The sequence below is a fragment of the Sinohyriopsis cumingii genome, unplaced genomic scaffold, assembly GCF_028554795.1.
Source record: "Sinohyriopsis cumingii isolate HCF-2022 unplaced genomic scaffold, ASM2855479v2 utg000127l, whole genome shotgun sequence".
Classification (NCBI taxonomy): domain Eukaryota; kingdom Metazoa; phylum Mollusca; class Bivalvia; order Unionida; family Unionidae; genus Sinohyriopsis; species Sinohyriopsis cumingii.
The window spans coordinates 22,714-48,606 of record NW_028315871.1 but is presented as its reverse complement, the minus strand read 5'-3'; the positions used below and the strand labels follow the sequence as shown (position 1 = coordinate 48,606).

The 25,893-nt window shown below is 36.1% G+C and overlaps 1 protein-coding gene across 1 annotated transcript in view; it reads right to left on the bottom strand.

Moving 5' to 3' along the window:
- Positions 1-11,827, bottom strand: part of LOC149774825 (hemicentin-2-like) — an 83,739-nt gene extending 71,912 nt beyond the window's left edge. The window contains exon 1 of the mRNA XM_089944696.1: positions 11,634-11,827. Within this exon, the coding sequence (XP_089800822.1) occupies positions 11,634-11,685 (52 nt within the window). The 5' untranslated portion in view covers positions 11,686-11,827. The remainder of the gene's footprint in view (positions 1-11,633) is intronic.
- Positions 11,828-25,893: the final 14,066 nt, after the last annotated feature.

Genomic DNA, 25,893 nt, shown 5'->3' with positions numbered 1-25,893 from the left:
CATTGGGTGCTATTAAATTAGTGTAATATTGGAAAATATGATTAAGTATCACAATAGCCAAGTGATAGATTTATACACTTAAAGCAGATTATACAAATATATGAATCAACTAAAGTATTTGCAAAGACTTTGTAATTAATTTTTTCAACATATCACACTTTCTTTCAAGCACCAATATGTGATGTCATGAGTTCAAAATTGATTAAACAGATCACAAGTTCGGAATCACCTGATCGCTCTTCATTTTCAATTAGTTTCAAATCAAAGTTTAGTATAAATGCCATAATAGAGGAAGATGATATACCATATGATTCGACCGTTGTTAAGGATAAGTGGAAACTATGACGCACCGACGTTCCATTTATGTTCTATTTGATAGAAAACATTGATTATTATTTCCATCGCCATCTATAGAATGAAAAATGGATTGAAACTCATTTAGTCTGCCAGTGATTTAAGTTTCCTGTTCGAATTTTTATTTGTCACAATCTAACGTTAGTTACATTTTCAAAAATATGAATAATAAAACTGCCTTCTTCTAGTCATCAACAAACCATCAGAATTATTATTTTCCAGACAGAGTAGCAATAAGTTTTATTTGTTTTAATTAATTTCAGACTGTCGGAAATATACAGGTGGATCTGTTTTTCAACCAATTAATCTTCAATTCAGATTATGGTTTGTTTCTGTTTATCCAATTTATATTCAGCCATTTCAGTAATATTTAATAGTAACTTACTGTATAATTAATAACAATGTACAGCTGTAAAATGATTATCAATTTTCCTCACCAAAAATACTTGTTTAGTTTGTGATTTTTAATTTCAGAAAAAGTTGCAAGGCACAGTTATGTAAACAACTTCATGGCGACAGCTTCAATGAAATTCTTTGATCCTTTAATTTGTATCAAGCAAGCGTGAGGTAATACCACTGTTGTTTTCAAATTCAAATATTAGTCCAAATACTCCAGAGTTTACCATGCTAGAATTGTCCAAGGTTTTCCAGCATTTTCCGTGGTAGAATTTTCCAGCGTTTTCCAAGCTAGAATTTTCCATCGTTTCATGCTAGAATTGTCCAGGGTTTTCCAGCCTACCCTGGACATAGCATGGAATAATAGTCCAAATACTCCAGCATTTTCCAAGTTAGAATTTTCAAGCGTTTTCCATGCTAGAATTGTCCAGGGTTTTCCAGCCTACCCTGGACAGATGCTGGAATATTAGCCCAAATACTCCTGCATTTTCCATGCTAGAATTTTCCAGCGTTTTCATGGAATATGATGGAAAATCTACAGCCGGGCGTATTGTAATTCAGTGTTCTTTTATTGCAATGAAATTAAAAAATAAATGATGACCATGCAAATTTGCTTTCCTCAATATAAAATAAAAGCAAATATTTTAACCTTTGACCTTCATGAACTACATATGTTCGATCCTTTTCCAAACTATAAATTGTATTGGTGACATCTCAGGAATAATTCTGTCAAGTTTCATGTCCTTGTCTTTCAGCACAACATTGGTTGTTATGTTGGCAAGATGTAATGTGCATTTTCATAATAGCTCACTTTTCTGCTGTGATTGTGTTAGACTCGGACACTAATAAATATTGTTCTGTGTAGGGAAATACAGAATAATTATTCAATAGGACTGTTTTGATGCTTGTGACTTAAACTTTTTCAGCCATACAATCAAAAATAAATCATACAATAACAATAGGGGGCCCTGATTGGTCTAAAGTGCCCTCCGTTACGGATCACTGTGATCTCACCACTGACCGGGTGAGTTCAAGTCTAGGATTCGGCCAATGTGGGTATGTGAAAAAGCTTGCCAGTCACTTCTCATGGGTCGGTGGTTCTTCCCGGGTTCTTCCTCGACCATTAATACTGCCCAGCATGCATAGCCTATCATATGCTGAAAAATGGCATTAAACCCGAAAACAACAATAATAATACCTATATGCTCATTAAGGGGGGACTCACCAGTTATTATGTACTTTTGAGAGAGTGACGTTATGTAATGTGAAGTTGTTTGCATTTGAAACATTCACAGTGGAGAGAATGTTGGCATACCTCTATGCTACTTTAATGTAATGTGGCTGACATTTCTTTGGATATTGTACTTTTAGAAATTTTACATGATCTAAGCAGACTGCTAACTAAAATGACTGCTTCCTTATGCAACAAAACTGAAGAGTACCACCTAAATACTTGATGCTCTCTTATGACTAACAAAGTAAATGCCCAAATGACAATTTATGGAACTTAGCACCCGAATGACAATGATAATTTGGTTTAAATGAGGTGTTGCAACTTCGCTTCACTTTTGACTTTAGCCGTGTTTGACATGTTTATAATTAAAAGAAACATTCATACAATCCTGTAACATTGGATAGATATATTTTTAATATCCACAATTCAAGGCTATGGGAAACCATGCATAATATAAAGTATGGGGAAATAAAATAGATTAAAAAACCTAAAAAAGCTTATTATCAATCATTGCTTGAAAATAAAAAGTGCAACCCAAACTCCTTTTGAAAAGTCATCAATGAACCCACTGGAGGAACACACAAAGATCAGACAAATAAAATTCAATCACTTCTGGTAAATGACACCATAGTCAGAGATGACACTAACATTGCAAATGTTTTCAATGATTTTTTCACCATCATTACCACAAAGATAAAAGAAGCTGTGATAGAAAACAACTTCAATGAACGCAAAAAGTTCTGCAGCAGCAAAATCTCTAAGGTCAGATATGTTTCTCTATCCCACCAGTATCAAAAAACTTTGTTAAAAAATGTCTTGGTGAACTTCATACCAAGAAAGCTACAGGACATGATCAGATTGGTCCATGACTCATTAAATCTTCAGCCTCTGCTATTTATAGATAGCATATCATTCATAATCAATTTAAGTATTGCAACCTCATCTGTCTACAAACTATGGAAAACTGCAAAAGTAACTCCTATTCACAAATCTGGTTCTAAAGATGACGCTGATAACTAGAGACCAATCTCAATACTACCAAATTTGTCAAAATTGACTGAAAAACATGTCCATGATTCATTCATATCATATGTAACCAAACACTTGCTGTTACACCTTATCAATCAGGCTTTAGACAGAAACATTCCTGTGAGACTGCCTTGATCTCCCTAACTGATAAATGGCTTCAAGCACTTCACCAAAGTAGAATAATAGGATCCGTATTTGTAGATTTCAGGAAAGCTTTTGACATGGTGGATCATGAAATCCTTTTAAAGAAACTGAAAATCTACCAATGTGATAAAAGAACAACTAGATGGTTTACTTCTTGCTTAAGTGAGAGAACACAACATGCTTACATAAATAATGTTCTGTCTGAACCTTTAACAATTAGATATGGAGTACCATAAGGCTCAATTCTAGGTCCATTACTATTCATTTTATTTATTAATGACCTACCACTTTTACTAAAAGACTCAATATCATCTACAGATCTATATGCAGATGACACAACTTTGTCAGACATCCAAAACACAAAGCATGAACTTGAAATTTCTTTACAGAATGCCCTAAACGAACTGGAAAACTGGTGCACATTGCATGGTGGTAAACAATGGTAAAACTAAAATATTACTTATCTCAACACAGCAAAAAAGGACAAATCTTGATAGTGAGGAACTATGTCTGACATGGAAGGACACAAATTTGCAATGGTCTGCCATGACAGACTACTTGGTGCTCTGGTAGAAAATACCCTATCATGGACTGAACATATCAAACACATCAGTAAAAAAAGTCATTTCAAGTTAATGGCTTCTCAGTAGGATAAGACATTTTCTCCCACAAAGGCACATAAAACTATTTTATGACAGTTACATACAACCTATTTAGACTACTGTAATATAGTATGAAGTAATTCAAATGATAAAAACATAGCAAAGCTGGCACATCTTCAAAAAAGAGCATTTGGGCTAATATCAATACAGAAAGAAAGCAAGGAAAATTTAGCTGATAAGTTAAAAATATAACCTATCAAAGATTGAATCTGTTTGAGATAAGCCAAATTAATGTACAGGATATCCCATAATAGTGCCCCTGAATATTTACAATCACTATTCCAGTACAGGCTACCTGGTAATACTCCCCACCTGTGATCCATGTCTACCAAACAGTATAAAATTACCAAACCAAATAAGGAGCTATTTAAAAAAAGTTTCCAATACTTTGGAACTGCTCTGGAATAGTATTCCAGTTGAGATTAGAAATGCCCACTCTATTTCCTTCTTCCAAACCCAATATATCCAGTGGTTTCAGAGGTGCAGCTAAAATAAATAAATTCCTTTGTATGAGGGCTTCAAGGTAGATTAGTTCTTAGCTAATTGTGTTATCCTCTTTAAATAAGGTCATTATTATTATTATTATTATTAACAGTATAAAAATATTTTAGATATGGCCACTGTAGTGGTCATATAGGATATCTTAGCAGCACTATTTTCATTTAAGAGCAACTAACTATGGAATGAATTGTGTCTAGAGTTTCATGACAATCCTCTAAGTAGTTTAGGAAGAAATAGTTTATAACAAACTTATGCCAAGGGGTGGATGGACAACAAACAAGAAACAAAAGAAAATCACATAAGTTCTTATAGTGATATGACCTGAATGGTTCATAAACAGCTCGTAAACTGTTAGCTCTCAATCATAGAGACCTTGACCTTTGACATTTTGACCCCAAAATGAATAAGCATCTCCAAAGCCTTAACTGCAAGATGAGGCTCTACCAACTTTGGTCAAGATACATGTATGCTATCTTACATTACAGTTAATTTTGCAGTCAGTGACCATGATCTTTGATCTTTTGACCCCAAAATCAATGGGCTTTCAACCTAAGGTACCATCACTAACTCTGACAAAAGTCAATGGTCCATAACTGAATTTTCTGGACAATATTTCTTCTTTCAGTCATAGTGACCTTAACGACTGACCATTTGATACCCAATATTTATAGACTTCTTCCTTACCCCAAGTACAAGACATCCACAAAGGTTGGTAACTGTAGATGATGGACAACTTTAATTATTATAGACAGACAACTGACAGACTGACAGCCAGCATGGTAACATCATACACTCCACCTTAAGCTGGGTGTGTAATATAGATATGTGATAGCAAAGTACATTGATACTTAGAAAAATCAATAATGATGGTGCTCATGATGATGATGATGAAACAAATAACAAATGTTTTTTTTAAAGTAAAAATATTTTAAATATTTGTTGCTAGTAATCCTTATATTTTGAGACCTCAGTACTACATATCTTCACTGTTATAATCATCAGCTATTAGTTACATGTTAACTATAAATGCAATTTTACCCTATTTTTGACAATTCTTGGCAATCTCATTGTCATGCTCACACAGTGATAAATAAATCCATGTACTAAAGCATGCATGTAGAAACAATTTGATAGCCATTGTAACCTTCATTTGCTTCAATGCTCATGCTAGTCTCAGACTGAAGAAGCAGACACATAATATGGACCAGACTAGCATTGGGAATCACGGGGGTTCGATGAGGGTGCACATTCAACTATCTTTTATTTTGTTACCGATTAAGACTGCACTTTGGCCCCTGCCACATACTTGTACATTTATCTGTTCTTTGAGTTATTCAACCCTCCTTTCCCAACCCACCCACTGATCCAACTGTAGGTTTCAAAAGCCTGTTATGGTGCCACTTCCAGGTCAAACTAAAGATAGATACCAAGAAATAGTTTCCATCTATTATGAATACATTCCAAAATTTAGTAATAAAGCTGAGATATAGTGAGATTATATATTTTACACATCCATAATGATTAAAGGCATAGCGAATATAATGAATTGACAGATGTCAAATCTCTCCAGTGTATGGATACATATAAGTATAGGCATTGTTTGTCTGTTCAAGAACAAAAAAAAAAAACCCTAAAGATTTCATGGTATGATGACTCTAATTTTAATTACGTTTGATAAATCTTCAACTGTATACACATCTCATATAACCTGCTGTAATTTCTTTTTGTTTTAAAATATAAACATATATCACTAACATATAGCATTCAATAGTTCTGGTGTTAAGCCAGGACTATAGCCACAGGATGATGTTTGGCATGTTCGTGGTTTGTTTACTCATTGCTGATGTGCTAAATGGCCTTTTATCAAGCGGCAAAACTGTACAGATGGTCAACCGATAATTGATATTTACTATGATATTGTAACTAAGCAGAGACTTTAAATGAATTTTGAAACAAAAAAAATATCATTATTATATACCCACTGATCAAACTGTAGGTTTCAAAAGCCTGTTATGGTGCCACTTCCAGGTCAAACTAAAGATAGATACCAAGAAATAGTTTCCATCTACATGTATTATGAATACATTCCAAAATTTAGTAATAAAGCTGAGATATAGTGAGATTATATATTTTACACATCCATAATGATTAAAGGCATAGCGAATATAATGAATTGACAGATGTCAAATCTCTCCAGTGTATGGATACATATAAGTATAGGCATTGTTTGTCTGTTCAAGAACAAAAAAAAACCTAAAGATTTCATGGTATGATGACTCTAATGTTAGTTACGTTCGATAAATCTTCAACTTTATACACATATCTCATATAACCTGCTGTAATTTCCTTTTGTTTTAAAATATAAACATATATCACTAACATATAGCATTCAACAGTTCTGGTGTTAAGCCAGAACTATAGTCACAGGATGATGTTTGGCATGTTCGTGGTTTGTTTACTCATTACTGATGTGCTAAATGGCCTTTTATCAAGCGGCAAAACTGTACAGATGGTCAACCGATAATTGATATTTACTATGATATTGTAACTAAGCAGAGACTTTAAATGAATTTTGAAACAAAAAAATATCATTATTATATTGAAAAGTCTTTACATTTTAGACATGTTTCCTATAGACCTTTAAAAGGGCACATGATTCTCTAGGACAAAAGGGGACTGAGCAACTTTCTGTCAGATCAGAAGTTTTCCTGCAATTTATACTGATATTAAAAGTATCAAAGATATGACAAAAATTTAAGAGTTCCTCAATGTCACACCAAAGCTCTACAAGACAACAAGAATACCCACAACTACTCCTGCATCATAAATCAACTGCTCTACAAATCCATTACCAAAATGGCCGATTACTTGACATGTATAAATACTTTTTCATGGTAGTATCAATAAGTGATATTGTTATGTACATCAATACAAGTGGCACTGAAATGATCCATAAGCTGAATGAATTAGGTAATTTTATCTAAATCCAATATGGCTCTTGTGATCGATTCAATGCTAACATGTAGTCAAAATTCATTTATTTATGTACAAGTTAATTTATTCAAAAGCTCAATGAAGTACAGATATAAACAATGTCATCTGACTTTGGGGTTTCAAAAGAAGCATTAGCTTATTAGAGCACTTTCTCTCCAGCAGTAATTTAAAAAAAATACAACTTGTAACCTTGACAATAAGTTGCCATATATCCTATGCAAAATACCTTCTACTGACAATGTGTAAGTAAACCAAGCTTTGTTCATTTATTTTGAATAACATCCAAGTTACAAAACTGAATAGGAAAATGTGACTTAAACCTAAAATATTTATCTGTAACTTTAAGCTTCAACATGTTTCATGACTACCATTTAAGAATGACATATTGCTATACCTACTGTCGTTCTCAAGTTATAAAATAAAACGGAGAATAGAAACATAAAACACAATTACAATGACCTCAAAGATTAGACCCTCAATATGGGACCCAGCACAGTTTCTTATGACACGTGTATACCAAAGATGACTCTAGGAATGTATGATAAAATGTGATGGATGAAAACAAAAAATTGAGTCATCACCTAGTCATCGATGGGAACTGATAGCAAGTGTTGCTATTAAGATCCTAACAGAAACTGTCCTGTAGCCACAATGTAACAAAGTTTACATTCATCAGAGGAAACACACAAAATCTATGGGACAATGGAAAATAACAAGATATAATACTGACACTAAATATGCTAATTGGACAATACAAATTAGATGATTTTATTTGCATTGACAATTTTGCCATATTTATTTTGTGATCTGCCCTACTTTCTTGAGACAATGACATCAGTGAAGTAAAGTTTTAGCATATGTTCAAGTAAATCATAAGGATATCATTAACTCATAACATAAAGATATCATTAACTCTTAAGGATAGCATTAACTCATAACATAAAGATATCATTAACTCTTAAGGATATCATTAACTCAAGACACAATGATATCATTAACTTATAACATAATATCATTAACTCATAACACAAGGATATTATGTTTGAATATCTGGTAAAGCTGAAATAAGCTGCACCACTAAAGATTCCATTCTGGATCTTTTTTCTTGTTATTTATTAACGTTTACTATTATTTTAACAGTTGAATTTAATGAATTACTTTTCTTTCCAAACAAACAAAGTCTATATATTTAGACTATTTCGTCATTATTTCAAACCTCAACATAAAATTAAATCCTTCTTACCAAAGGGTAACTAAATCCTTAAAAACACAATATGCTAATGTACTTCAAAAACATTTCATTGCAACTCTGCTGACTACCACAAACCTAAAATGTTTTCACTGCAAGATATATTTGTTGTTATGTTTTTTTGGGGGTTGGGGGGTGGCTAATGTCATTCAGCACAAGATAGACTATACATACATGTCAGCCAGTATATTTGATGGAGGGAGGACCCTGAAAATAAAAACCCAGTAAGAACCACCAACCCATGAGAAGCTACTGGCAAAATTTCCTACATACTAATTATGGACTTAGCCCGACACTCAACCCCATGCAGACAAATGTGAGATGACAGTGATTGGTAAAAGTGAGCGATTTAGACCACTCACCCACCGTGAGTCCCAAATACATTTGTTTTTAAATAAATAACTAATGTCATCTCACATTTGTATTGCCTTTAAAGACTTTGGATATTACTAGTGATAGCAGTGAAAAGAATATACATTCCTTACTGAAAATTAGCAATAGTCTTTATTTCTGATGAAAAAAGTCCCAGTAATTGGGGGACATAGGACAAAAACTACCCTCACTCAATGTACAACACTGCAACAGATGGTTCACAATATATTACTAAATTTGTCTGGTAGTTCACAAGTTCTGACCAGCACATACTGCAAAAAATTAGACATCAGTCATAACAACTATCAAATAACATTATATCAAATTATTTGTTATTTGTCCATTAAAGTAAAAAACAAATGCCTTAATACAGGAAAATTCAAAGTCACTTTATCTATGTTTAGTTCTTTTGTTTGATAACAATTTGACATTTCTGGGGATGGAAATTGATACATTTTGTTTCTTGTGAATCTAAAGTGTCAATTATTTGCTGCATCTAATTTCAAAATATATAATGATCATAAATGACACTAAACCTATGCCCATTGATTGTGTGGAATTTCAGTCTTGATAAACACCATGATGTAATGCATTAATGAGGTCTTTGTTTAGTGTAATGGACTGCAGTGTCTTCACTCATTGGACAATATTTCGACATGCAGTTGAGTAGGTATGATTAAACGGATTATCTTTTCTAACAATGAACTGTCTTGCAATCAATGACTGATGTCATCAATTATTCTAAATCTCATGTAGATTAATGTCCAATTATCCAAGAAGTTACAATAATTAATGTTCTTCAGTAATGCATTTCATCTAGAATTTATCAGAAAGACTATGTTTTTTGTAAATAGCTCTAACAGATCAAAATAGTTGGCAGATATGACCTTAATGATATTACTGTACATTACTGTAGCACTCACAAGAACAAAACTAAATCTTACACTAAATAGTACTGACTGGTTACAGCATTCTTGTTAAAGGACACATCTAATGAACTTGTATAGACTGAGATTACGACCTTTACTAAAAATAATCACAGTCCAAGGACTTTAATGATACTGGACATAATAAGAAGATATATAAAGATTAATAAAATTTGAAAATATCTTGTACATCACCTTTATTCATAGGAATTAATGATTATTACTACTTTAAGTAACACTAAACTTTGTGCAATTAATTAACCATGCATTTAAATTCCTTTCAGCATTATAACCGACACACATATCTTTGCTTAGTAAAGATGAACAATCATAATGAAAATTAATACTAAGCATAGTTGTATAAATGATTTTAATCTTTTGGGTGGGAACAGAGAAGTAGCAGAATTTTACTAGACAAAGATTTCCATAATTTTACAGAAACAGTAATAATAATAATAATATTATTATTATTATTATTATTATTATTATTATTAATAATAAAATAACAATTCAAGGCAAAATAATAACAATGATAATAATAACAATAACAGCAATTCAAGGCATAATAATAATAATAATAATAAAATAACAATTCAAAGCAAAATAAGGTACCCTTTTGATCATGAGATATGTATTTAAAATGTTCTTTTATAGAAGAGAATAACCATGACACTTTTGATCCTGGGAGATCTTTCATACAAGAGAATTAGTGATACTTTTGATCCTGGGAGATCTTTTATACAAGAGAATTACCATGACACTTTTTGATCCTGATAGAATCATTAAGCAAATGAAAAACTTCAGCCAATGCCTTAATGCAAATTATTATTTGATCAGAACATCAAAAAAGGAAGAGTGCAACAAAATAAATTCTCAGCTTCAGAGGGTAAAAAAAAAAAGAAAAAAAACATCTACAGGGAATCAGAAAATTGAAGCTAATGAAAAAATAGCTTAACACAATTACCTAGATCAACAAGTACATGGAGACAACAAACATGTCAAATAATAAATTGTCTTAGTTTCATAATAATTCTAGTCCTAAGCTTTAAGATGTCACCGTTGATAGGCACGATGTGGTTTACAATGAAGGACTGAATAATTCATACCAAGTATGATACGATTCTATCAAGAGGTTTAGGGTCTCCCCTGACCCTTTGTACTATAACACTGTGAAGTTATTGGCATTTGAAACCAAAGGGATTTTACCTCTCAGTGTAAATAAACAGACTGAATGCTTACTAACCATTTCTGGCTTTTGGAACAGTCCATATCAGTAAAAACTGTATTGTCTGCATGCATTATTTGCAATGTCAAGTTTTAATATTTCTAAAAGAAACTAAGCAAATAAAAAAAACAGGGAAGTTTTGAATACATGTGTTGAAAGGGATGTAACTCCAAAATGTATGGAGTTACTGAGATTGTCAAAAAAAAAAAAACAATTGTGGACTGAAGCAGTGTTGTGTGCGCACAATCACGGCGGCTCGTATTGTTGTTTCTTAAAATCAGAACATTTTTAAAGCTATTTGGGAGCTGTACTTTCGAGGCCTGTACCACAAGTACCCCATGTCCCTCCTCTGCATCCCACCCACTCCCCACCATCCAGTACACTAGTCCATGGCACAGGCAATTGATTCCGGGATAAACTAATGTGTATACATTAGTTTATCCCGGAATCAAGTGCCCGTGGTCCATGGGCATAGATAATAATTTTATCATTAGGTAAAGGATGGTTGAAAGTTTGAAACATAAAATATATATGGCACTGCACTCACCATTAACGAATTCATGGCTCCAAGAAAACACAAACATTACTATCCAAAACATATCTATGATGACTTGTTAGGCTGCTTGATTTCCAGTCTCTGTCATGTCCATTTTATGAAAACAAGTGGCTTTTTTAATATAAAAAAAAGGTCCTAGCCACACTCGAGTTCCGAATTTCACGCGAAGTTTGGGTGCAGACGGACGTTTTATTCGCTGACTTGAGCTCTTAAATGACGTTTATCGGTACTCAATAGATAGTTTCGTATTCTACCCTTTACCCATCCGAATTAACATAGATGGTTTGAGCGCAATAGACAGACGCGTTTTGTTTATGGATTCACCAAGAACTATTTCTGCATTTTCTCAACCATTATTCTGAGTTAGGCTTGAAACTGGATGTGGTTAATTTGGTGACTGCCTGTCAGTCAGACTTAAATCCGTAACTTGGACTCCAAATGAATAGCCAGTATGGTTAATGGTTCACCACCGCGTCGGCTAATTCTGCGCGTTGGGTAATTCTGTGGAACGATACGTCATTTCTGTAAACTTTAATTCACGTGCTGTTTTTGGTCGAAAAAAACAATTTTTATCAAGAAAGAACGAACGTCCTTTGATTAAGGAAAGTGATATTCATAAAGTGAACAAAAATATCTCACATTTTTGCTCTAAATGAATATGAAAATATGATTTATACATGTCAACATGAAGACCCACTCAATGACCTTCTTGAACTTGTGACCCAGAAAAACCTATTCAATATTTATATTTTAGAATCATACATATAAATACATTATTTAAAAGATGGAAATGTTTACCTTAGAACAATATTGCATCTTAATCCAAGTTTCTATTTTTGCAAGAAGTTGTCCCACAAGAATTTTATTGGCTTAATTCATGTCATCTTCCCGCTAGAACGGGATTCTCAAGCAATTCCCCTTTGTACAATCCCTAAATTCTTTAGTAAAAAAAAAAAAAAATACTCATAAGACGTTGTAACTACATTACATCCTATTCATTGTTGTTCCTCTACAATATAATAGCTTACGTTTATACAATGTGATGTGATGTGATGTGATGTGATTTTGATTTTTAACGTAGCTTTAACAATTCTTCAGTCATATCGCTACGATGTCTGCAATGTGGCAGTTTATAGTGATGTCTAGAACTGGGGTATCATGCCGCAGACATGTAGCATGATGTCCCACCCAGTCACATTATCCTGACACCATGCCGACCAGTCCTAACACTAACCTCTTAATGATGAACGCCAAGCGAGGCAGCTGTTAGTACCATTTTTTAAGTCTCTGGTATGACTCGGCCATGGATCGAACCCACGACCTCCCGCATCCGAGGCGGACGCTCTAACGACTAGGCCACCGGAGCGGTTCGTTTATACAATGTAGAACTGTTACTATTTTTTGTAAAAACAAGATCGGTTTAGTTTGCCTGATATTTCTTGCCATTAAGTGACACTGTTACATTGAATGTTTGAAAACCAGCTATAAATCAGACCTAATTACTCGACTGAAATGCTGACAGAAAGAGTCCAAAGTAATGTATTTCATTTACATGGCCCGATGGATTAGAATTACATCTTTTCAAAGCCATGCGCAGAATAGGCCGACATATCGCGAGTCGTGAAAACACAAGGGTTGTATCCCGTATGTAAAAAAATTAATATTATTTTGAACAGAATATTCTTGTGACAATTGCTTATTTTCAAATTGTAAGCATAGCAGTATTTTATTTTCGTCAGTTGGTCGAATTCGGTATGCGTTTTGCTTCAATATTGGTGACGGAAACCTTACGTGCACAGAAATGCCCGACAGCAGTGTACGTATTTATGTCTGTCTGCTACAGAGGCAAATATCTAACAATTGAGATGGTTAATGGGTGAGGAAAAGCGTGTAAATTTCTTACAATACTATGAACTTTAACCATGTGTAAAGGCCCATAATGATTGTTGAAAGTCCGCCAATAGTGAATAGGGTCACTTTAGTGACAATGGGAATTAGCATTACAGAGACCCCTGGGTCGTTTTAGCGACAATGGAAATTTAACATGGAGAAAAATCGTGGGTCGTTAGTAGTGAAGGGGGATAGATTAGCCTCAATGGGAATTAGCATTACAGACCCCCTTGGGTCAGATTAGCCTCAATGGAAATTTAACATGGAGAAAAATCGTGGGTCAGATTAGCCTCAATGGAAATTTAACATGGAGAAAAATCGTGGGACAGATTAGCGTCAAGGGAAATTAACATGGAGAAAAATCGTGGGACTGTTGAGCGTCAAGGGGAATTGAACATGGAAATAGAGTGTGGGTCTATCTAGGGACTAGGGGAATTTAACATATGGAAATTGAACATGGTGGGTCTGTATAGCGTCAAGGGGAATTGAACATGGTGGGATTGTCTGGGGACAATGATGGTAGAGGGTCAAACACAACAGAGACAGAAACATACATACACTAGTACAAGCGTGAGATTTATATATAAAGCATTACCAAGACCTGAAATCTTGCTGGGGTGTTCAAAAATTTGCATAATTGTAATGATGCTATAAATAGCTATAATCAAGGAAATGCTCAACGACAAAATGGATGTGACTAAAAGTAACGCTAAAATGACGAAATTGTCCCAGAATTTAAAGGAAAATAAACATATCCCCGAAAATTAAGTTACAATGGTTTAGACTAAAATGGATAAAATTAGTAACTACTTACAATATCAACTTCTGTGACGATCGTGGATAAATACCTATGTATCTATAATCAGCTGAAATTCCTATGAAATCCCACTATCTATTTATAGCTCCAACTTGTGGGTTTTTCCTTTGGAAAATCCCACTATCTTTTTATAGCCTCAGCTTGAGTGACGTTCCTGTTTATGAATTCTAGTATATATGTATAGCTACAAAATGTGGAAATCCCCGAGTCGATATTTATAGTCTCAAAATTTCCAGCGTCAGTGACGTCACTGTACTGAACACTAGGGGATACATGGCAACAGTGTTGCAAGTGGCTGACCTGAATACGCGCTACTGTAGGTAGGTAGGTAGAGTGTATATGTTAGGGATAAAGTGAGTTTTATAGGGACAAACAGAGACCAATACACACACACACACAACATACGCGCGCAGACACACTCACACTCACACACACACACACACACGCACACACACACACACACACACACACACACACACACACTCACACACACACACACACACACACACGCACACACACACACACACACACACACACAGAGGGAAGAGGAAAAAACAAACCCCAAATATACTATCAACACAGAAGGGAGATAATGCAAACCCCAAATAAACTATCCACACAAACGTACGCGAACGCATACAAACCCCAAATATACTATCAACACAGAGTGAAGAAGAAAAAGTTTTTTGAAAGCACCTAAGCCCTCACCTGCAATGACCAACTCTGCCAAACACCTACACCCCACCCCTCCCCACCCCCACTCCCAACACTACAAAACCCATTTAACCCGTTATTTTATGGCATCAGTGTGTGATTTAGGAAACATCAAGACACAAAATGATGGATGAATAGACTGACTATTGTTTACCGACTTGCATGCCTAAAGAGCGTGCGTGAAGGAAAACATCCTTCCATTTCAATTCTAACTAAAACATGATCCAGAGGGATAGAGAGAGGTGAAAGAGCACAATTTCATAAAGTGTGAGTAAAAACAAAACACGCCATCCTTATTATACAATGTCAAGACCAAGAGACACTTACGTTTTCTTCCTGGTCTATTCTCTTTTAGAAGGTAGTATGAAATTTCACATCAGGGCCAACGCATCGGCTCACATTGTCAATTTTTCCATTTCCATGTCTTTACTGGCACAAGTTCTTCATCATCTTCAATTTCTTCTTCTTCTGAATCCCTCTTCTCTGTTTCGTCTTGTTTTTGTTTCTTCTCTTTTCTCGTAGGGCACTCTGAATTCCAGTGTCCTTTCTCCTGACAACGATATTAGGTATCTTGACTTTTGTCTCTCTTTCTTAGACGAAGCAGGTATTCTGGAGACAAATACCCATTTACCTTTGCAGATATAGCAAACTTCATTAGCACTTACACACTTTCGTTTGACTCTCATCAAATCAACGACCAAAAGAGTAAGTTTTGTTGCCACTTTCGCATGTGAATTATGCTTTCGTATGACTTTTAGCAAATATTTGACCAGCAGGTCGATCTGTGCTGACTCTTCCACCTTCTTGATCGTTTGAGAGCGGAATGAATACTCTGACGCTAAGACACTCTCCTTATATACAGAGACCTGCCGCGTATGTAACCTAGTCAAATGTAATTTTGCAATAAGATGAAACGATTTCATTGAGGAAGTAAAAGGCAATGATGTACCGTATCACCTCACACAAAACCTGAAGTGTTAGTTCAAATCCGTGTCAGCGATTTCGAAGACGACATAACTGGGCTTTAATCAATGCTCTCCAATTATGCCACAAAACCACGAGTCCTGATTCACGACAAAAGAAATTTCGTTCGGTCCATAAAAAATAGTATCACATCTGAGAAACGCAAAAACGAACTTCCAGAAAACTGAGAACGACGGCTTACACCTACAACGTAAATGTATGAGTTCAAGTAGTGCGTAAAACTTAGTCAAATTATATTTTTATAGTCAAGAAGAAACGATCTCTTTTCGAAGAAGAAAACAGACACCAAACGACAATGGCGATCCGTGTCACACAACACTTTTCAAAATGTGTATGATCAGAGGTTTGTTCTAGCGATTTGCACGGTTAAATTAAATGTTGATGTATTTTGCAATAAGACGGACACAATTTCCATGGGATCGCCCATGGTACGATTGTTCGTGCATTAGTTTAATTTTTAAAAATATTTTTTTATATAAATCGCCTATAGGATAGACCCAGTAAAGCATGGCCATTCTCGTCACTGTCTGAATAGCTACTCAAGTCAATTCGAAGCGAACGCGGTAAGAAAATAAGTATAGCCAATGAAATGGCTTACAACGGGTGATGCATTGTTTTGTTCTAGGACTGTGTGGCATAATAATCCCTATGTTCTTGCGTTGTTACCATAAAATGCAGACACTGAAATATGAACTTACAAGCCCTCTTTGTGAATGTGTGTTGTACCATTTCCTCTTACCACATCAAAATACTGAGCGTCACAGTATTGGTTCGCGTTTTCAAGCTGGCCATTTTTTTATATCTCACTTAAACATTTCGACATAAACACTCACACTCACATCGGTAGAGTCAGAACAGACGTGTTACAGTATTGAGGGACATGTTATCTTTTTTTTCAAACTAATAAATTTGGGGTTTGTATGAAGTAAAGAACCGAAAGTACAGTGAAACTCAAGGATGACGACCCAATCTGTCTGTCTATTGATGCGTGTATTTACTTAAGAAGAAATATGACCTCTAAAACACAAAGAGATACGGCAAGCATGATTAGATTAAACACAACGATGTTTTTTCCTTCACGCCCGTGTAATTTAGAGTTTCAATCGTCTTTGAAGACAAACTTGGTCTCCTTTTGTAGGGCTCGAAATAATAAAAAAAGCTGAAAAATCTTAAGCACTTTGCTATAGATAATTTCATCAACAGACTAAACAACATAAATACCGTTACAACAATAGAAAGCCTTAAATCTTCTATCAAAAAGAAATGCATGAAAAAAATTAAAGATTAACGATAACTAACCAATGAAACCGAATTTAACAAAGGCAATGACATGTGAATAAATGCCTCTCACTTTGGAAAGGTAGGCGAATGTACTCTGCCATGCACCATCAACTTGAAAAAAAATATAAACAGAGAGAAACCTGAATTCAAAATTCAGTTGGTTTTTTTTCTTCAAAATTATTTCGTTTCTTTTTTTCTTTTTTTTTTTTGGAACAAATCTAAGCACTAATATAGAGTGGAAAAGGGAAAATGCACATACAAGCTTTGATATTTCTGAAAAAATGAGGGGATATTCCTAACGTTCATAACCACCTATATATGCTTGGACTTGTCTGTGACTTATCCACAAAACAAGGTGTACATATTCCTGGTCAAGCTGCAAGTGTGTGCGTGTTTTTGAAAATGGTAAAACTTGGATATACAATTTTCTCGTGACACTTATAAAGTGAAGAGTCTGTGCAAGTGTCAAAAGCCAAAGTCATATAAGTTTTGTATTTTGTACGGCTTGTAAAGATTTCCACTTAGGAAATGTGAAGTATCACAAGTTATTATCACAAACAGAAGTGGAACATAGGGGCTTGCAAGAAAGAAAATAACCCAGACAGTTGGTGTCATCAAGAGTGCTAGAGACGGTACCCGAACTTGCTTGCTTGCTTACTTGAATTAAAGTGATTTTCGCTCTAATGGAGCATATATCACTGGTTTAATAACGCACCGCGTGATTTTTAATTACTCCTGGGGAAGGAAAGAGAGCCTCATCCCCAGGCTTTTATGTACTCACAGACTACTTTTAAATTTAGCCACTCAGGTGTAGGACTAACTAGTCCTTAACAACCTGACTGAAAGGCTTTACACATGAGTGGGAATTGTCTCACCACACACTCATTTTTCTGTCCGAGCGTGGTAAAGGAGGAAAAAAGGTGCTCAGCAAGACAGCCATGGATGTTAAGTACTCAACAAAACGCTAGCCCGTACTTATTTCAAATCAAGTCGTGTCACCAAAAAAAGACGACGTGTCGTGTACGCATCAAAGGCATTGTCAAACGCAGAATGCCTCAATGCTAACTGGCTAGGTCTGCATTTCTTGCTCCCGCTGCTGTTGCGTATATTTCTTCCCTCCACACCGAGTTCTGGGCTTAATTCTTTTAATTTCGTTGTACCCGAACTTACATTATCCATATTATTACCAACAAAAAAAACAAAAAACGCACAGACCTAAAAGAAACACTCACTCACTTTTTTTACAGAACATTACTATTTGTAAAATTATGATAAGCGACGGAAACGAACAACTTAGAGTCACACTTTCTAACCAAGATAAAGCAATCATGTGCTGATAGACTCACTTCTGTATTTTTTCTTCTAACTGACTAACATATCATAGGCAATGGAATGTTATTTCTTTTCGAGAGTATGGGGTAGCCCTGAATTTTTTTTTTTGGGAACTTGACGCTATGGCTATCGCTTAGGTTATAACATGGCGGCCTCCTCTGATGACAGGCTTTCTCACAGGATAAGGTCTGCTTCTTCTGAAAAGAGAAGAAGAACTCTTTTTGGTGTCGATACGACAATCGACAAAGCCTCTGTCAGGTTCATGCTGCTGCTGTTGCTGCTCTCTCTGCCGTTTATGAGGTCTGTACTTCTCCATCCATTCTTCTTTCTCCTTCTTGAATTCCTCCTTGAAGAGATCTTCTTTCAGGTCTTCAGTGACTTTCAACATTATGATATTGTCTATCTCTTCAGGTCTCGGTATCAAACTTGTCATGACCCTATGCAAATTCACATAGGCTTCGTTCAACTTGGCTAATCTTGAGCACATCTTCGTAGGAAGATAAGTTAACAATGGATGGGCAGACTGGAGACTGCCCCGTTTTTATAGTCAAAGCGCGGACGTGAAGGAAAACATTACTACACGGTTTTCGAGCCGGAACGTTCAAATAGTCTTATGGGAGGGATAGAGAGAAGTCAAAGAGCATGAATCAAGATTCCTATAGCCAAACAAACCACAAAGGCATTTTTTTCTTCAAAACACAACATTTTTTATTCATACTAACAAACAACTCTAACATTTTTTAACAATAATCCAACACTATAACATCAAACATTTTTTTCAAATACCAAACATTTTTTCAATTCACACTCTACTTTAAACAGGGCTGACAACGTTGTGAATGAAATTGTGATTTCCACTGTTGGAAGTCATTAGGCCATTGATGGACACTACGTTTCCTAGTTAGAGACAAAAGATAAGCATACTGGTCACAAATCCATCGATCTACTTTCACATCGTTTCTTGAAGAAGAACGAGGATCAAAATGAGTCACTAAATGTTCTAAGGAATAGCCCAGGCTGCGATGACGCAGAAAATACACACAGTACTGTTCACACACCAAGGAATCTGTGCCTTGTAATTTCACATTATTGAATCGGGTGGTCTAAGCATTTCTTCTCATAAAGTCGATGATATTGTCTTCCAAAGGGGGCAATCAGTACGAATCGAAATATTTCACACATCCTTGTTGAGGAAAGTAAACAGCTACCCAGTGGGTTCCTGTCGTCCGTGTTGATCACGTAAGCTTGATGGTTTTGAGGTTTGCGATGATGGAGTTCATCTTTAGCACAGACGACAGGATTCCAAGAAGCAGTGTACGAACTGTAGTTCAAAAGGTAATAAAGTTCTCAGGTATCCATTTTTTGTTTTTTTCTTAAGTCATCAATTCGATCCTGACTTTCTGCTTGAAAATGTCCGAGAAGTAACCGTTTTCTTCGCCTTGTCTCCCAACTCTAATCCAACAGAGCTTCGATGCGATGGATCTCTTGAGTTGTTAATGGAGGACAATAATGTTCACGCAAGCCTTTATACCACTGTTGTAACACGTCTTCTTCCGAGATGAGACTCCAAGCTTCGTCCAGATATTCGTCCAATTTTTCTTCTTGACTCAGCATTAGGCATTTATCGTGTTGAATTTGACTGGGATGATCGTTATGACATCCATAGCAATCTTTCTTGATCAATTCCTTAATTTTATTTCTGTCAAGACTATAGCATAACAGGAAACTATATGTGATTCTTGTTCTGGCCATCTAGACTTCATCATGATGACTTCTTCGTCTTTGTCTTGGGGTTCTCCTTCCTCGGGATCTTCACATTCCATGTCCAAAGAATCCCTACTATATAAACATTGATAAAAGTCTTCCATGACTTCTAATAGTGTAGAATGACTTCTCTCAAACTGTTGGTTTATATCGTATTGTCCAATTCAGCATACAGGAGGACGTTCACCGTATTATCTGCGTGTAGATTTTCTGCAAACTGAAATTCCACACGCATCTGGCCGGATTTTATAGGGTGAAAATGTCACTCGTAGCTGTCTTGACTTACAATTCGTTAGAGAACCGTTTTCGAAAATGGAGTTTCACTGTAACTTTCCCTTTGGAGAAGGGAATATTTTGTCCCAGATCTCCTTTTATAGCAATGTTGACAGTGCCTAAATACGACTTACTGACGGGTAAATAGTGAGGATGTACAAATTCACGGTGTACGTGATAGGTGTTTGCACCTTCCTGGTCATTGTTTGTGGTACTATCCACTTTGAAAGGAATGACACGCAGTAACGGCACAGAGGTGTGTCCCACCACGTTGTACTCCACCACATCGGAATACACAAAGATCAAATTAAGTCCTTGGTTCAGTTCTACCGGGTTTCCAAAAGCTCTGTAAAAATCCATATTACTTTTGATCTTGGGGCTCATATTGTTTGCGACCATTTCTGCATGTCCACCCAAAATTTCAAACAAACTACCATTGAACCTGAGGGACAATGTGTCCGTATCTTGAAATTTATCACGAGACGATGAGCCACTTTATTGTACTCAATCTTCACACTTTTTTGGCTTTGTTCAGTGCTTTGCCAAAGGCTAAGTTGAACCTGTCCGCAATAGTGTCCACCAAATGTTCACCACTAAAATAATAACCTGAAGGAATTTTCAAGGTGTAGATAATGAAGGCTGGATTGCTGGCTGCTCTTGTGTCCCCTAAAAACCCGATTTTGTTGATTTCTTCCTCCAATTGGGCATTCAGGATTTCCACCTCGAAAGTGTTTTGCTTTTCGGTGATGTTTTTGATTTGTGTTGGGTGAATGATTTCCACTAAAGCCACTTCCCAATGGGCTTCGTGATCTAACTGGATGGTCTGAGGTAATTTGACCGTGTAACAGCACAACGTGTTGTTGGGAAACACCTCCATGGAACTGTCACTGGGTAAGGTTAAGTAAAATTGGTTGTTATTGCTCATACTTCCAGAGTTTTGTGGCTCTCCGAGGCGATACTGGAAGTCAGAGGAGTGTCTCCGCCCAAAATGGATTTGTTGTTGGAGTGGTGGCTGGCACTGACACTGGACACAAGCTTCCCGTGGTTCTCGTTCGATGAGAATTTGAGGGAGGGATTAGGAAGCAGGTAACCGATGTAACTGCTCAATACAATGGTCCACAATTGTTTGTCTCCTTGTTGCAAACTCAAATTGGCGATGGCTGCCCCATGACACAATACACCACGAAGATTTGGCAGAAAAAGACGATTTGTGTTTTAGGCACACGTTCTCTATATCTCACCCACAAGGGTTGTTTTTGTAAATCTTGCAGAGAAGAATTGGGTGAAGGAGTGATCGCAGTAGCTAAATCTGTGTGAAAGGGAATGATGGTCACTTCTTTTTATAGTCGATGACGTGCGAAACGTCGATCCAAGAATGATAACTGGTCGGATATCCTTTCCAACGTACTTTGACTTCTTTGACACTTCGTTTGCCCACTTTACGGTTTCTGCCAGTTAGCACTCCACCCACCTCGAGAACACAAATAACATCTAGTCAACAGCTGACTATACCTAACAAACAACCCGTCCCGGAAAGAGTGGTGGCAAAACAAAGGGCCAATTATGTTAGATAAACGGTATGGCAAACTCAAATGTAATTATCGGAGGCACTACGTTCTTTTCTCACTCCGATACTACAGGCAATCTCAGCTGAAATAACAACCACAACAACAATAACAGCGACAGACACCATAGCAGCGGATTTGAAACTATCTTCCTCAACTGAAGAATTAGTATCAGAACCAGAAAAGGAAATTGAGGCGGTTGAGGAGGAGGAGGGGGACGCTGACCCTCGTTGAAAAGTACACCGAAATGGGGCTAGATGAAGCATTGTATGACGTCAACATAGCAGGGCAGTTTATTAGAGCCATACAATACGTTGCCTACAGATCTCTAGACACCTTTAAACCAAGACCTTCTCAATGGGGATTAGGGGTCAGAGTTCTTCCCCAATTCTACAGACAAACCTACACTGGATACCCCCTCAGTCAACTGGTAGAAGCCGCTGCTTACATTACCACCCATCATGGCTACGCATTTCCTGATATCAAGAATCATGAGACTAGGAGTGCGGGAAAGAACGTGAAAGCAAAAGAGAGACGTGTTACCTTCTAACAGAAAAAACAGACTTTTTTTAGGGCTCCAAAAGATTGCTTTTTATTAAATAGGGAACCATATTTGGCTTGGTATCCCTCCTTGACTAAACTATTCTCGAAACAAACTTGACCCATTGGAACACCGCAACAAACTTAACTTTTTAAACCTAACAGTGACCAAACTGGTATATGTCGCTTAGACATAATAATTTAAAAAAGATCAGTATGGCTATTTTTATGTACACTAATTACTAATATTAGACAGATATGTTAGGAAACTTAACAGACTCGTTAGATTTGAACTAAGTGCACAGGTGGTTAACGCATTATTGGTATTTATTATTGTCGATTAGCAAAAAACGGGACTTGATTTGAAATAAGTACGGGCTATCGTTTTGGTGAGTACTTAACATCCATGGCTGTCTTGCTGAGCACCTTTTTTCCTCCTTTACCACGCTCGGACAGAAAAATGAGTGTGTGGTGAGACAATTCCCACTCATGTGTAAAGCCTTTCAGTCAGGTTGTTAAGGACTAGTTAGTCCTACACCTGAGTGGCTAAATTTAAAAATAGTCTGTGAGTACATAAAAGCCTGGGGGACGAGGCTCTCTTTCCTTCCCAGGAGTAATTAAAAATCACGCGGTGCGTTATTAAACCAGTGATACATGCTCCATTAGAGCGAAAATCATCTTGTTTTGTGGATAAGTCACAGACAAGTCCAAGCATATATAGGTGGTTATGAACGTTAGGAATATCCCCTCATTTTTTCAGAAATATCAAAGCTTGTATGTGCATTTTCCCTTTTCCACTCTATATTAGTGCTTAGATTTGTTGCAAAAAGAAAAAAGAAAAACAGAAACGAAATAATTTTGAAGAAAAAAAACCAACTGAATTTTGAATTCAGGTTTCTCTCTGTTTATAATTTTTTTTCAAGTTGATGGTGCATGGCAGAGTACATTCGCCTACCTTTCCAAAGTGAGAGGCATTTATTCACATGTCATTGCCTTTGTTAAATTCGGTTTCATTGGTTAGTTATCGTTAATCTTTAATTTTGTTCATGCATTTCTTTTTGATAGAAGATTTAAGGCTTTCTATTGTTGTAACGGTATTTATGTTGTTTAGTCTGTTGATGAAATTATCTATAGCAAAGTGCTTAAGATTTTTCAGCTTGTTTTATTATTTCAAGCCCTACAAAAGGAGACCAAGTTTGTCTTCAAAGACGATTGACACTCTAAATTACACGGGCGTGAAGGAAAAAACATCGTTGTGTTTAATCTAATCATGCTTGCCGTATCTCTTTGTGTTTTAGAGGTCATATTTCTTCTTAAGTAAATACACGCATCAATAGACAGACAGACTGGGTCATCATCCTTGAGTTTCACTGCACTTTCGGTTCTTTACTTCATACAAACCCCAAATTTATTAGTTTGAAAAAAAAAGATAACATGCCCCTCAATACTGTAACACGTCTGTTCTGACTCTACCGATGTGAGTGTGAGTGTTTATGTCGAAATGTTTAAGTGAGATATAAAAAATGGCCAGCTTGAAAACGCGAACCAATACTGTGACGCTCAGTATTTTGATGTGGTAAGAGGAAATGGTACAACACACATTCACAAAGAGGGCTTGTAAGTTCATATTTCAGTGTCTGCATTTTATGGTAACAACGCAAGAACATAGGGATTATTATGCCACACAGTCCTAGAACAAAACAATGCATCACCCGTTGTAAGCCATTTCATTGGCTATACTTATTTTCTTACCGCGTTCGCTTCGAATTGACTTGAGTAGCTATTCAGACAGTGACGAGAATGGCCATGCTTTACTGGGTCTATCCTATAGGCGATTTATATAAAAAAATATTTTTAAAAATTAAACTAATGCACGAACAATCGTACCATGGGCGATCCCATGGAAATTGTGTCCGTCTTATTGCAAAATACATCAACATTTAATTTAACCGTGCAAATCGCTAGAACAAACCTCTGATCATACACATTTTGAAAAGTGTTGTGTGACACGGATCGCCATTGTCGTTTGGTGTCTGTTTTCTTCTTCGAAAAGAGATCGTTTCTTCTTGACTATAAAAATATAATTTGACTAAGTTTTACGCACTACTTGAACTCATACATTTACGTTGTAGGTGTAAGCCGTCGTTCTCAGTTTTCTGGAAGTTCGTTTTTGCGTTTCTCAGATGTGATACTATTTTTTATGGACCGAACGAAATTTCTTTTGTCGTGAATCAGGACTCGTGGTTTTGTGGCATAATTGGAGAGCATTGATTAAAGCCCAGTTATGTCGTCTTCGAAATCGCTGACACGGATTTGAACTAACACTTCAGGTTTTGTGTGAGGTGATACGGTACATCATTGCCTTTTACTTCCTCAATGAAATCGTTTCATCTTATTGCAAAATTACATTTGACTAGGTTACATACGCGGCAGGTCTCTGTATATAAGGAGAGTGTCTTAGCGTCAGAGTATTCATTCCGCTCTCAAACGATCAAGAAGGTGGAAGAGTCAGCACAGATCGACCTGCTGGTCAAATATTTGCTAAAAGTCATACGAAAGCATAATTCACATGCGAAAGTGGCAACAAAACTTACTCTTTTGGTCGTTGATTTGATGAGAGTCAAACGAAAGTGTGTAAGTGCTAATGAAGTTTGCTATATCTGCAAAGGTAAATGGGTATTTGTCTCCAGAATACCTGCTTCGTCTAAGAAAGAGAGACAAAAGTCAAGATACCTAATATCGTTGTCAGGAGAAAGGACACTGGAATTCAGAGTGCCCTACGAGAAAAGAGAAGAAACAAAAACAAGACGAAACAGAGAAGAGGGATTCAGAAGAAGAAGAAATTGAAGATGATGAAGAACTTGTGCCAGTAAAGACATGGAAATGGAAAAATTGACAATGTGAGCCGATGCGTTGGCCCTGATGTGAAATTTCATACTACCTTCTAAAAGAGAATAGACCAGGAAGAAAACGTAAGTGTCTCTTGGTCTTGACATTGTATAATAAGGATGGCGTGTTTTGTTTTTACTCACACTTTATGAAATTGTGCTCTTTCACCTCTCTCTATCCCTCTGGATCATGTTTTAGTTAG